The following is a 15,245-nucleotide window of genomic DNA, read 5'->3' as shown; positions in this document are numbered from 1 at the left end:
GAGATAGAACGGAAATGTTTTTCTATCTGTATAGAATTAATGTTTTAATGAATGTTTCCAGTTACTCACGTTTCAACTGTATTTTGACTGTTCGTGAATTTATATTGCATTGTATTTTTAGTGAACACATTTTCAACCTCACTGCGAGACTGTTTTTCTGGTATAAAATTTTACACATATGCATTTATATTATATGTATAATACTTTGTTTTACGTACACATTTGTGTCGATTAATTTTTAATATGTGATGTCTTTTTCATTGTAATGCGCATTGAGCATCTTTTAGGAAATGGAAATGCGCAGTATAAATGCTATTTATTATTATTATTATTATTATTATTATTGGTGGCTTGTAGTGGTCTTCAGTATTGGTGACTAGTATTTTTGACTTTTGTTGGCGACTTGTGTTGGTGGTTAGTACTCTTGGGTGGATAGTGTTATTGGTGACTAGTGTTATTGGTGACTTGTAGTGGTCATTAGTGTTGGTAATCAGTATCGGTGACTAGTATTTTTGACTTTTGTCAAAGATAGTACAAGACAAGATGGGCCACTTCTCTCTTTGAGCCAATTAAAAAAGTGTCCTCAAAATTTGGTGGCGCCCTCTTCACAAAAGCGCACTCTTTGCGAACAGAGTTACCCTACTTGAGTTTTTAAAAATCAAAGTGAAACTAGCAAGTTTTGGGATAAATTTCGGTAGAACGCTTTTAAAAAAATGGTTACGCTGACAAAAAACCTCTTCCGGAGGAAAAGGAGATGGTTTTCTTCGTTTAATTTGACTTTAGAATGAAGGGCGAGAGGACATTAAAATAAAAAAACCCCCTAAAACTCCGCACTGAACGTACCCGAACTGCTGATGAACAGCAGTCGATCTGCGCACGCAAGGAGGTGCTATTCCTATTCTTCTTCTGGAAAAACGAAAGAGAGCTTCAAAACAGACTGCAGCGCCATCTGAAGCAAAGAGCATACTTCCTGCGGACACTTTTTAGGCTGAGTGGCCCATCTTGTCTTGTACTATCTTTGCTTTTGTTGGCGACTTGTGTTGGTGGTTAGTATTGGTATGTAGTATTAGGGACAAGTATTGGTATTTAGTTTTAGTAACTAATACTAGTATTGGTGTATAGTATTTGTGACTAGTTTTGGTATCTAGTATTGTTAACTGATATTGGTATCTAGTATTGGTAACTGATATTGGTACCTAGTATTGTTAAGTGCTATTGGTATCTAGTATTGGTGACTAGTATTGGTACCTAGTATTGTTAACTGATATTGGTATCTAGTATTGGTGACTAGTATTGGTACCTAGTATTGTTAAGTGCTATTGGTATCTAGTATTGGTGACTAGTATTGGTACCTAGTATTGTTAACTGATATTTGGTATCTGATATTGGTAACTTGTATTGGTAACTTGTATCTTATTAAAACTTGACTTTCCCTCTAATCTTCGGCACTTCTAATGGACCTATTTGTGTTGCAAGTGCTGTAAAACTCTTACACCTACTCAAACTAAACTAAATCCGTCTTATTTTTCTGTACAACAGAGGGAGATGCGGAGGCGGAGCCTGGCGCCCGTCTGTCCTGTCACCTCCTGCTGCGGCTGTTCAAGCCGTCATACCTCATCGCGGCGCAGTCGGGCCTGTCTGGCGTGAAGAACCCTCCGCTGATCAGGAACTCGTGCGACCGGCATTTGCTGGAGGCGGCTCATCTGTTCATTGGGGTGGGGCCCATGCTGGCCGTACTGAAGGCTATGCTCAAGTTAGGTGAGGAGAGAATGACTGGGGCAGAGATGCCAACCAGTACGATTTTACGTATTTTAGTACGATTTTTGGCCGAAAATACGCGAATACGACTTTTCATGAAAAAATACGCATCCTGGAATGCGAAAAATACGAGATTCAGCTTGGGCGGGTAAACCTAATTATCTCAAGTCCCTTCTTTTGTCAAAATAGTATCAGTATCGCAGAACTGGAGTATTTGAAAACCAAGTCCGATGTGGTCAGTAAGTTAAATTTTGCCGGTCGCGATCGTATATTCGTTCAGCTTTTCCCCGTCTGGAGAGTACGTTTCACTTTCACGCGAATAGGCAGCTTTGGCGGCAGGCGGAAGCGTATGTGACACCGAGGCTCGATCGGGAAAATCAAGATCTACTTTCGCTTTCGTTACCACCGAGAAGTTTGCCAGCAGTTGTCTGATAACTTGCCCTACCACAGTTGTTACAACTCTCACGGTGCATGGGTCTACTTGGGCCATTCAAGTTATTGCTTTTCTCTGAGTTTGAGCAATAATTTGAGTCTGTCAGTTCATAACATGAATCATGACACCCAGACTCGTTCTTTATAGTCGAAGTTCTTGTTCTAGGCCCTTCCGAACTCTCAAAGCAGGATTTATTTTTTATATAATAATGAGAGGAAAATAGACTGAAATACTTACGTCAAACAAGACCCCAGTACGGCATTGAACACTGACATGTTGTTGAATGGATACATCGTATCTGCCAACCCTACAGAAAAAATCGGTAGGTCACCGACTTTTTGGTCAAACTACCGATCCACCAATTTTGAGAGATAAGCCACCGACTTCGTGATTCCGCAGGGTGACTGCCAGGCCCCGGGAATTGCCCAGGAATTTGAGAAAGTTATCGAATATTTGAAAACCAAACCCGATAAGTTATCGCCCTTAAGTTCATTTTTGCCGGTCGCGATTGTGATATTCATTCGGCTCCCTCGAGAGTATGTTTCTTCACGCAGGCAGGCGGCTATGGTGGCAAGCGGGTGTGATACCGACGTTTGATCGGGATAATCAAGATACTTTCACTTTCGTTACCACCGAGAAATTTGCTGGCAGTAGTATGATAACTCAACATTAATTGTAACAACATGCAGGCAGTGCATGGCGAACGCTATGTCGCCATGAAAGTAAATCAATATTTGTCCTGTGCTGTCACTTGTGAAAAAAAAAGAGCAGAACAGAAAGTTATAGTTATACAAGCGTCTTGTCGGGTTCGCCATTGTGACCGGTTAATTGACTTGCGCGTTCCATCACATTGTGAGCACTGGCAATTGTCGGGGTCACCAAAGTTCATTTAAAGTCTGAGCGCTGCGTAGTATAGGACTCCGGAATGGGGGAGATTATTGATTTTTTAAAAGATACTCTCGGGAGAGGGGGGGTGGGGGTGGGGGTGAAGGCAACACCAGGGGACAAAAACTGAACTTGGAAGCAAATTTTAGTATCCTAATTTTTTATTACTACTACTAGATCTAGATCTAAAAATCTAGAACTCTCTGCAAAACGCGTGTTGGTGCAGGCCTTGTGTGGACTCGGGATCTGTTCTACTCTTACCTTGTGAACTCCTCAAAGACAAAGGGCTAAGGCTACCTTTTCTTCATCTTTTGTTCTTTGCTTCTGTTTTTTTTTGGGGGGGGGGGTTGGAGTTATTTTGTTTCATTTGTGTGTGTGCGCGCAGGTATGAATAGGACAGGAACCGCACCAACTACTATAGGGTAAATGCCTCTGGTAGTTTTCATATGTCTTTTTTTTTTTTTTTTTGTTCTTTGTAATTTTCTACATTTGTTTGAAGTCGCAAACACATTCATGCATATTTGATGTGGGTCAAAATATTGATAAGGGTCCCAGATTAAGTATGCGACAAGTGGCAATATAGCCTACTACAGATTTTTTAGGTCAACTAGATCTACAGATTTTTGGACAAAAATTTGCGTCCCAACTACAGATTTTGGTCCAGGCAATGTTGGTAGGTATGAGATACATGTATATTGTACGCGTGTGTGCTCCCTTTTTCAAGCTGGTGAGCTAGTCATTTATTTTCAGGAAATATTGCTGGACACCCTGAACATTTTACTATTACTGGTTAGTCGGTCGGTCGTGGGGAATACACATTTTCCCCTGAAAATACACATTTTCATGTTTCCCAATACTCATTTCGGTTTTCTGTGGTTGGCGTCTCTGCTGGGGTGATACTCTTTTTCCTTCTTCCTTTTTATCTTTTTTGTTGTTGTTTTCTTTTCGTTTTTTAAATTTTATTATTTTTTTGTTTGAGGGGGTGGGGTGGGGAGAACATGTTTTATGCCCCCATCGACACATTTTAGATAATTTAGGAGGCATGCTTTGACCCTGTCTGGGCCAACTTGGGCGGAGAAAAATACACTGTCAAAGCAGAAAGATGGAGATACTGGGTAAAAATTTGTTCTCACTGGGGTATTGTTGTGGCCTCTGGCATTTAGATCTGGATGTTTTCAGGCAATTGCCTGATTTCCGGCAATCGCAAAATAGGGAATTTTTCCTTCTAAAGGCTACTAAAGTACTCAAATTGGGTGCGAAAGTCGGTGGCCGGCTTATTGCTGAGCCTGAATTCCTCCTGACTTACATTTTGTGAATGCTTGCAACCAAAGCCGACATTCCGGCAATGATTGCCTGAACTTCAGAAAAAATGCGAAAGTGAATTGTAACAACGACTTCTCGGCACAGGCCGTGTGCGGCGGTGTGCTTGGAATTTTCGTCTTGTTATCAATGGCAGTGTTTATAAACGAACCTTAGGCTTTGCACGATATCTGTGAATCAAGTGTGAACTAGATCTAAATTTGATCGTGAATTTTTAATTACATGTAGGTGCAGTTCCAGTTTCTTTTTAATTTTAGTAGAGGTTTTAAGGCGCTGGCAGTTTCCAGTTTCTGCAGTGTTGAAATATTCTAGATCTATGAAGATAGATTAATATATCATTAGAACGTCTAGAATCTAGATCTAGTGATTATTTCTAGATCTAGATCGATTTCATCATGACTGAACAGTTCGTTGAATTGAACGGCCACAAAGTGAAAGCAATCTCACTAGCCTTTCCCCCTAACAATAGGAAACAAAAGAGATGGTAGAGACAGTTGGGGATCAGGGGATTTTGCTGGCAGGATGAAGGGTACATTACAGTATGATGAGGACATTTTTTATTTAGCTAAATTTAAATGAATCCTCATCTTGGTTAACAAAATGTTAATGTTTATCGATATAAACTGGATATTGGTATAATTCAAGGAAAATGTGCCAGGAGATGGTGGTTTAGGTATTGATGGGGATGAAAATAAGGGTGAACAAAATGTTAATGTTAATTGTTATTAATATAAATTGATATAATTCAAGGAAAATGTTGCTTCTTCTTTCCTATCAAACATCTATCGTCCTTATCTCCCCTTCTTCTTTTTTATGTTTGTTACACTCTTGTAACACCTCTAATCTTCTGGCGCTCATATGAACTTATGCAGTTGCAAGCGCCGCAAAACCTCTACTAAATCTAAAAAAAAGAAAAATGTGCCAGGAGACAGGGTTTTGGGCATTACTTGTGTGGAAAATGCTTCAGCTTCAGGGGGACTTTCCAATTCTCCGCCCTTGACCCAATACATTCATAATTTTCAGGCAATTATGCTGTGCCTTACATCCTGGTCTAAGCATTGTACAGGAGGTGAACAGAATGAACATGTCCTGCCTCCTCTCTGTAACCTTTTTTACTCTTCTTCTCCCTTTTTCTCTCCATCCCCACATTTCACACCTTCTCTCTATCCTCTATAATTGAATGACAGTTATTGAAACCAATTTTTTTCTGTTTTTTTTACTTAAACCAACCAATCAAACAAACAAACAGCTGACGAACCAAACGAGGATTCCTCCAGCAAGGGTAACTCTGGCAGCTCCAGAGACAAGAGCGGTGTGTTCTTCGCTGATCTGCTGCGTAACCTTGACAACGACTTTGAGATGGAAGCTCTCATCAAGTATGTGTGTGTTTCGCGTGTGTCATGTGTATTTGTGTACATGCGTATGTGTATGCGTATCCAGTATATGTTTGTGTCTTGTATATGCATGTGCACGTGTGTGTGTGTGTGTGTGTGTGTGTGTGTGTGTGTGTTTGCATGCATGTATAAATCAAGACACATTAATATGAAGTAATTTTATTATGCTATATCTCTTACACTGTAATGCGCACTGATAATTTTTTAGAAAATGGAAATTGGATATCATAAATGCTATTCATCATCATTATTATTATTATAATTGTTATTATTTTGTGTGTGTGCGTGTTTCTGTGTGTGTGTGTGTGTGTGTGTGTGTACATCAAGAATATGTGTTTGTGTTTGTACATGTGTGTGTACTTGTGTATGTTTGTATGTATGTGTGTGTGTTTGTACATGTGTGTGTGTGCATTGAGAACTTGTGTCTTGTGTTTTGTGTGTGTGTTTTAAACTCAAACACCAATTTATTTTAACAAAATGTTCAACAACAACAACAACAACAACCCCCCCCCAATGTTTCTCTCTTCTCGCTGACAGCGCCAGCTCCGGTGGGGGCAATGGCAAGGATGGGCTGGGCAGCGGCAGCCTCAGCGAGTTTGCCAAACGGGCGCTCACCGAGATCTGCCGCCAGGACTGGGTGCGGGAGAAGTTCCTGCGCAACCCGGCCAAGCTGTTCACCAATGACCTGCTCAACGAGAACATTCTGTCGTATCGACAGGTGAGGGTGAAGTTCGGGAAGCGAGAGGTCTGTAGGCTGTCGCGATTTGGCGACTTTTTCACTTGGACGTTGTGACCCGATAACAACCAACAGTCCTAACAAAAGAAAATGAAACAAAACACCAAAAACGAACAGTCCTAACACCCGTGGCTAACAAAGGAACGAACGAAGACCCTCAGGGTTTTCCTCCGACTTTGCCGCCTCCGTGTATGAAAACAGTGCGAAGTGTCAGGGAAATTTCACCCATCACAAGTTGTGTTTCTGAAGTAGGATAAGAGTTTTTAGCTCGGTTTCCACACCCCGCACCACCAGTCTGTATGTTACATTATGTCAGTGATAAAGTAATTGTATGTGTAAAGAGGTAGGTAAGGATAACTGCTGTCTGCAGAGTTTTCAGTTAGGATAACTACTATACTGAAAACTTGAGGCAAAATTTATTGAATAGTTTTTCTGAAGTATACATGGTAGAACGTCTAGCAATAACAATAATAATAATAATAAAGATCTCTTCTATAGTGCTAACTTCCTAGTGGCTTTAGGCGCTTCTCATTATGATACAATTTTGATAGCTGGCACATTTCACATATACCAGCCCCATTCAATGTACGATAATCAAGTAATGGTAACTATTGTATAGAAAGTTTCTTCTAAGTTCTGTCTGGAACCTTACCTTTCTCGACGAAATCGAATGAGTGAGTAAACAAGAAGGCGTGCACATAGTCTGACTCAGGGGTACCTGAAACAATAAAAAGATAAGATGAAATGAGGTGACATTTTGTTGATCTCTACACAGAGAACTTTGCTGCAGCATGGTAAATACATAATCGAATTGGTGTGTCATTGTGGTGGAATCAGGCACTCGTCAAAATCTTGAAATCGAAGAAACAAACTAATTTTATCCCATTGGGCAATTTTTCTCAAATTAAAAAAATTAAATTTGGTATCAGCACCTTTTATGTCCGTTCATAAACGCATTTCAGTGTAGATTTTACTGAAAAACATTGATCATAAGCAGAAAAATGGTAACTTTGCTGATTCCAAGGACTCGCAAGCTATAAAAATCGCCTAACATTGGGGGCCATTTTCTTGCTAATTTAACCTCTGGCACCAGGGGAGCCCTACCTCTTTCAGTCACAAATATCTTGACTTCTATTGAAGATATGTGTGTTTGTTTTTGTGGGATTTTTGCATCAAAAGCAAGGCAATGAACAGGCTTTAAGATTATACCGCTAACTCCATATGCCTAAAAATTAACGAGCGCCTGACTCCAACGTGCCATGACACTCTTGCATAAACACCCGTCAAATTCACACTTTCACAGACACACACACACGCACGCACGCGCGCGTGCACACACACACATACACACACTTTTATACATACACACACATGTGCACACACTTACACGCATACACACCCTTACATACACATGCGCGCACACACACGTGATGGACCTACAAAATAATGTAGTTCTGTCGCACCTTGACTTGTCATGTCCAGACGGACTGCTCCAAGATTCCAAGAGGGTGATGGTCACATCAATGCTCTTGTGGGTGTGATATGGTCACATCAGTGCTCTTGTGAGTGTGATAGAGTAATGAATTATCTCCTCCTCCCCTGCCCTCATCCCCACATGTATTTTCTATCGTATAATTTGGAGTTTTATTTTAGAAGACAGTATGTCCAGGATAAAATTGAGCTATTGATTCCGCCTGATCGTTTTAAACACGTACATTTCAGCCTGATATCGATAACTTAGTAAATAAGATGGGGAACAAAGATATTTAAAGCACCTGGCTATGGAGAGGCAAAAATTGGGGGGGGGGGGGGGCGAAGCTCTCTTGAACATTTTATAAAATTGAATGTACTGCATTTTAAAATAAAACTCCAGTAATAACCCCTGTCCAAGACATGGTCCTGTCTAAGACAGCCGTTTTTCTCCCTGTCAGTGGGTGGCTGTCTTTGGCAATGTCGACTGTGTACCCTTTCCCTGATAGTATCGCAATTGTTTACTTGTTAACCCTTTGTCTCCGAATTGTTTCCGGCGCATAGACGGAATTGAATTATTGTCAGTCAAAATGGAGCACAGGGTCACTTATCATAGTGGGCTGTGATTTCTTGCCAAGTTAAGCTACAGCAGTGTTTTATGTCTCGCTAGAAAGGGAAATGAATGTAAAATGAGGTTAAGTAAACTGATAGCAGTCAAATATTCAATCTACTTTCACTTTTTAATGTGCATGTCACTTTTCATTGTAAAAAGATCATAATTTGCAAAGTTACAGTCTTTTGTGTGCAATCAGCTAAGCATGAAAATCACATAGCCACAGACTGAAACAATACCTAATTGAAGAATGACTCTTTTCATTCAAACTATCAACAAACCAATTGACCAGACCCCTTTACTCACCCCCATCTCCTCAGGATAAATTCTAACATCTATGTATAAAATACCAGTCATACAGTGAATGTACTGGGTCATTTTCAGTGTGTATTTGGTAGTAAACTATCGCGATATGGCACCGGCTACTCTGAGACAATGGGTTAACATTCGAATAATAATGTTGATGTTATGTGTCTATGTTCCTCAACCAAACGCCACACACAAATGCTTTTCTTTGAGTGTGGTACCTTGTACTCCGGCCAAACTATTGGTCATCTACACGTGAATGTCCTATATTACAGTGGAGTTTGCTTAAACTGAAATCTGAGGGACCACTGAATTTTCTTCGGTTTTAATAGCTGCGTTTTCACAGTTTAAAGAGGTTTCTCAAATAAAGAAATAAAATTGGGGATTTAATTTTCTTTCAGTTTATCGCTGTTTCCGGATTCACATTTTTTCGATTTAAGCGGACTCCACCCGTATGTTGCTCGATCAGTGAGCTCATGAAGTAACGAACATTGAAACTTTAATGTTTCATTCTTAGAGAGAGTATGTTTTCTTCTTTTGGCAGTGTCACAAAGTTTTAAAAAAGAGATGTCAAGATTCATTTGACTTTCTAGTAACACTAATTTTTGCCATTTATTTCATTAGACTTCCTTGGGTGCTTGTAGCAGCTGTTTGTTTATATTCTTGTATATTTATACCAAGTGCAAATCTTTTCTTTTTTTTTAATGGAAAAAAAAATAAAGGAAAAAGAATAAATAAAAGTTCAGTGGAAATTGTCTAAGATGGCCGTCCATTGTCAAGGAGAAAAGTGGACGTCTAAGACAGGTGGATGTCTTGTATTGTCGTTGTAATGTGAAAAATACGCATAGGAGAAAATGCGAAGGGACCATTTGTACAGATGATTGTCTCGTACCGGTGGCCGCTAGAGCAAGTTCAACTGTATCTTTCTATACTTGTGCTGTCTGTTATGGTTTCTTGTGTCTGTTGGGACACACTGTTACATAGCTGCCAACCAGTACGTTTAAATAAACATATTAAATCATTTTTTGAGGGTCTGTGTATCGAAGACTTTTTTGAGTAGGAAAATACGTAGTCAGTTTTCTAATACTGCTCCTCACATACTTGCAAATGCTGAAGAATAATTTGGAACTTTCAATACTGGCTTTTCGAATAAATGTGAGAAGGAAGCTGATAGGTCAGTCGGGGAGATCTTTTGCTGCAGGTGTACTTCGAATAATGTTGAATTTATAGACAATGCATAAAAGTGGGAAGAGTTTAAAAAGGGGTTACTTGACCAATGGCCACCATTTTGATCTGCGTTGTGGGCGGGCAGAGTCTGTCTTTCAGTTTTGAAAAGTTGGCAGCTGTGCTATTTAAACTCCAGGTAAAGTCAATTTGAGCCCCCTACCATTGTGGAAGTAAGTGAGAAGCGTCTTTGGCTCTAGACATCACGGAGACCCCCAAGTGGCCCCGCAGAGAGTGGAGACCAGGGATGTGCATTGTTGTAGGTCAAGTCAGCCATAAATAGGGGGCTCGAGTAGACTGCTAGGACGTGGATGGCTGGTGTCTCTATAAATAAATCATTGATGGTCAAGGACTGCTAGGAAAACTTCTCCTCTCTCAGTGTATTTAACAACCATGTTTTCATTGTCCTAACCTTAAATTACATGTAATGTGTCATAAAACCTTCTGGGTTTTTTTGTTGTCCCCATTAGTATTGGCATTAGTGTCATTTAGTTTGGTTATACTTCATAATGTCTGCTTAGTGGAAAACTCTGCCATTTTGAAAAGTGATGTATGACATAGTCGAAAACTGAGAAGTTGATAAGAGAAAATGTTTATGTCAAAGTCCTTACGTTTTAAAGAGTTTTATATGACCCAATACACTATACTTTTCAAGTTATTTCATGATTTTTATATGAACTTTTCTTTTTTTATGTAATCCTGTAAAATCTAGAAATATTTTAAAATGTAAATTTATGCCTTTGATTTTGTGACTCAAGACCTTAAGATTTTATTGCATTATGCTATATGACTTGTTATTGCTTCAATATGATTCTTTTGACTCTAACAAACAAACTGACAATTATTGATAGACTGAAGCTGTTTGGATGGTTAGTGGTTGCTCTGAGGTGGTTTACTCCTTCTTTCCCATCAAACATCTTATTGTCTTTGTCTCTCCTTCTTTTCTTTGTATACTACCCTCCTGTTCTAGAAAAACCTCTAATCTTCGGCACTTATTTGACCCATTTTTTGTCACAAGTAATACTATTTGTGGGTGGTTGAAGGGTGCCACTTGTAGGGCCTACTTCTTTGCTTTTCTTCTGTTGTTTCTGTCAATCTGTCTTACTCTTCCCCAGTGCTAAATGACCATTATTGTGTCGATGTGGTTCTGTTTACTTGAACAAAAAACAAAACAGAATAAAACTCTTACTAAAAACTAAAACTAAACAAAGCTGTTGGTGTTTGCTGTTCCAGGCGCAGCAGCTGTTGCAGATGATCTGCTACCCGACGGGCGTGCCGAACCAGATGGAGGGCTGCGAGCCGGAGAACAAGCATGTGGTGGAGCGGGTGCTGCAGGTGAGAGGTCACCCACCCTTGCTTGTTGTAGAGTGGAGAAAAGATAGCACTGCCGACCTGTGGGGGGGTTGGCTCTCGTTGCCTAGAGCTTAAGGTGTTGGCTTCTCATTCAAAGGTCCCAGGTTCGAATCCGGGTAGCGACTGAAACATTTTCTTCTCTTAAATTGTCTCCTTTCACCTCCTTTCCTGCTCTCTTGCAATGTTCTGTTGTCTGCTTTCATTTCCACTTTCTGCCCCCACCACCTCACCCCCTTTGCCCCCTCCTCTGGGCTCCTGACTCTTTCTGCAGCCTTTCTACTGCTACTTCTTGGCTCCTCCTTACTGCTGTCTTTCTCCCACACCCCTGATCTTCTGGTAGGAAAGATCCACACCTAGCCTTCTCGGACAAGGGCGAAAAATCTCGGAGGGCCCGTGTGCTAGTTGCACACGTTAAAGATCCCTTGGTGGTCTAAAATCGATAAGAGTAGGCTTCGGCCACCACCCGGGCAAAATTCAAAAATTTCCTACGAACTGAAAATATTAGGTGTGTCCCGCGCGCTCATATGACCTTATGCAGTTGCGAGCGCCGTAAAACACTTATCCCAAAAATACCAGATGGAGGGCTGTGAGCCGGAGAACAAGCATGTGGTGGAGCGGGTGCTGCAGGTGAGAGGTCACCCACCATTGCTTGTTGTAGAGTGGAGGACAGATAGCACTGCCGACCTGTGGGGGGGGGGGGGGGGGGGGTTGACTGTTAGTTAGTTTAGTTTGAGTAGAGGTTTTACAGCGCTCGCAACAGCATAAGGTCATATGAGCGCCGGAAGATTAGAGGTGTTACAAGAGAGTAACAAACATAAAAAAGAAGAAGGGGGAGATAAGGACGATAGATGTTTGATAGGAAAGAAGGAGCAAACCACACCAGAGCACCCGCCAACCACCCACGGTTGGCCGTTAAAAAAACAAAACAAAATAACGAATAGCAAAAACAGAAGCATCTCTCATCTGTGTGGGTGGTTGGTGGGTGGGTGCTCCGGTGTGGTTTGTTCCTTCTTTCTTATCAAGCACCTATCGGCGGGTGGTTGGCGGGTGGGTACTCTGGTGTGGTTTGCGTCCATCCTCCGTATCTCTTCTCTTTCTTTTTTTTTGTTTGTGACTCTCTTGTAACACCTCTAATCTTCGGCACTTATAGGACCTTATTGTGTTGCAAGTGCCGTAAAACTCTTACTAAAACTAAAGACCTGCCAAGCATTCCTCCCAATAAAACTGAAGAGTTACTTCTCGCAGTGAACAAACAGATGTTGACTGAAAATTGATGCAAGTGTCAAATTTGTACATTTTCAGCTTATGCCTTTTTCCTCATGCCTTTCATCATTTCATGATATGAAGCGTGCAAAGCCCACCTATAAATTTGCTATTTCTATCTGTGTCGATAAGGCTGAAGTTGGAGGATTAGCTTAATTTGTCAGCGCACCTTACATTTGTTTTTTCTGTTCTATCTTATCATTTGCATGTCTTTGGGTTTTGGGGGGTGGGGGGAGTTCAGATCTATCTCATTTGCTTGTGTGTTTTTTTCGTGTTTTTTTTTTTCCGGATCTATCTCATTTGCTTGTGTGTTTTTTTCGTATCTATATCATTTGCTTGTGTGTTTTTTTCGTGTTTTTTTTTTTTCCGGATCTATCTCATTTGCTTTTGGTTTTTTTTTAGGATCTATCTCATTTGTTTGTGTTTTTTTTTTTTTTTTTCTGATCCATCTCATCATTTCCTTGTCTTCTAGGGTTTTTAAAAAATCTATCTCATCGTTTCATTATCTGTTTTTTTCTGATCTTTTTCATCATTTTCGTGCCTTTTGTTGTTTTTTTTCGGATTTATCTCATGGTTTGCTTGTCTTTTGTTTTTTCTTATACGTCTCATGGTTTCCTTGTCTTTTGTTTTTTCTGATCTATTTCCTCATTTGTGTGTCTCTTCCCTGTCCCAGACCCTGGACCAGTGGACCCAGAGGGTATCCTGGCTGGAACTACAGCTGTTGTTTGAGCGCTCTCAGAATCAGACGGTGAGTTCTCCTCCCCTTCCCAAAACACACAGACACATGCGTGCATGCTTGCACGCTCACACACTCATACACACACAAACTCACACACACATTTCTAAACAGCCCCCCCTCCACAAACACACGCGCACGCACGCACGCGCACACACACACACACACACACACACACACACACACACCTAATGTGCTCACTCTTCTGCGTGCCTGGCATCGTGCTGAAATCTTTTCATGTTCCGCTAGTTTTTTTGTCGTATGTGGATGGAGGGCGCTCTGCTTACTTCTTGCTTTTGTTACTATTGGTCGAATCTGCTTGCGTTTTTCAGGAGGATTGTGAAAGGGTAAGGTTCAAGTCGTGTGGCTAAATGTAGACAGATTTGTTTTTGCAAAATTTGTAGTTCATTCTATTTGACCAAGAAGTGGTGTTGAAAATGTTTTAAATGATACTCTGAAACTTTGTCGTAAACTGCGTATTAAAATTGCACTTTGAGCAGAAACTGTGTTACCAAGAGTTCGGAGAAAAACACAGCTGGCTGATTGACATATATATATTCTCTCTCTCTCTCTCTCTCTCTTTCTCTCTCTCTCTCTCTCTATATATATATATATATATTCTGGGAAGGACTCAATCCAGATGTAAAGGAAACTTTCAAGCTATTTTTCTCCCAACTTTGTTTCTGTACCTTGTGTAACAATGTTCACACCAGACCTCACAAAGTACTGAAGTTGTCATAAAGATTTCTAAACCAAGTTGTACAGAAATAATTTTTGTACCAGAAAGTGGAATCTATTATCTATTTGTGGTGGCCGAATTTTGCTATTCAAAAGGCTTTTTAATGGCTGCATCGATCGACATGCGGTTTTCGCCAAAAGATTCTTTAAAATATTCTCCAGATCATGACGCCCTTGGTTTTTTCAGTTTTGAGACAGTTTTGCTGCAAAAAGCTAAATGTCTTTATTTCGCCGATCGCTTTTTTAGGCCGACGCTTCTGTCTCTGTAATTTTAGAAAAGGAGGTTTCCGTTCACTAACCGTGCGCTCTGTTTTGAGAGTATAGATCTAAACGTTCTAATTTTTGCATCTCTCAAGATTTATTGCTCCATTCCAGTAGAATGTAAATATCATAAACCAATGACTTTCGGCTGACGTCAATGCACCGATCATTCCTTTCATCGAAAGGGAGCCCAGCTAGTGAAATATAACTCATCAAAATGCGTCTAACAGTACTTTTCACCAGACACACTCACAAATGTAGACAAAATCTGTTGGCAAAATTTTGTTGTCAGACAAGATGTGAATTTTTTTGGGTTTTTTCTTTTTTTTTTGTCTTTTCAGAATCAAAATATTGTTTAAGTTGCAGTTGGTTTGAGACAAACAGATTTTTGTTGTTTGATGGAAGAGTTGGACTTAAGGTGTTTTGTTCAAGCATTTCTAGTTGTTTTTATGCTGACTGCTCAGTGTAAGACTTCATCTAGTGGGTGGTTGGAGGGCGCCACTGATAAGTCCTACTTCTTTACTTTCTCTCTGTTGTTACTGTTTGTCTGTCTGTCTTACTTTTTCCAAGCACTAAAGGACCATTGCTATATCGATGTGCTTTCTTTTACTCAAACAAAAGAACGAACAAGACACCCATCATACGTTATTTTTCAAAATTGCTGATGGTGGAGTCTTACATTAAGCAGTAGATGATTTTATAGATATGCTTTTCTCTTTTTTGGGGGGTCTTTTTTTCTGTTATTTTTATTTGTC

At 40.3% G+C, this 15,245-nt stretch overlaps 1 protein-coding gene across 1 annotated transcript in view; it reads left to right on the top strand.

Annotated features, from left to right (window-relative positions):
• The window catches only part of LOC101848582 (mediator of RNA polymerase II transcription subunit 12-like protein), a gene marked incomplete in the record, with an annotated part of 78,486 nt that overhangs the window by 40,198 nt on the left and 23,043 nt on the right, over nucleotides 1-15,245 (top strand). The window contains 5 exon segments of the mRNA XM_013081641.2: nucleotides 1,540-1,758; nucleotides 5,646-5,772; nucleotides 6,328-6,508; nucleotides 11,373-11,474; nucleotides 13,429-13,503. Coding sequence (XP_012937095.1) covers nucleotides 1,540-1,758; nucleotides 5,646-5,772; nucleotides 6,328-6,508; nucleotides 11,373-11,474; nucleotides 13,429-13,503 — 704 coding nt within the window.

Source organism: Aplysia californica, unplaced genomic scaffold (genome assembly GCF_000002075.1).
Source record: "Aplysia californica isolate F4 #8 unplaced genomic scaffold, AplCal3.0 scaffold00139, whole genome shotgun sequence".
NCBI lineage: Eukaryota > Metazoa > Mollusca > Gastropoda > Aplysiida > Aplysiidae > Aplysia > Aplysia californica.
The sequence above is the reverse complement of the archived record's forward strand: the minus strand, read 5'-3'. Positions and strand labels throughout refer to the sequence as shown.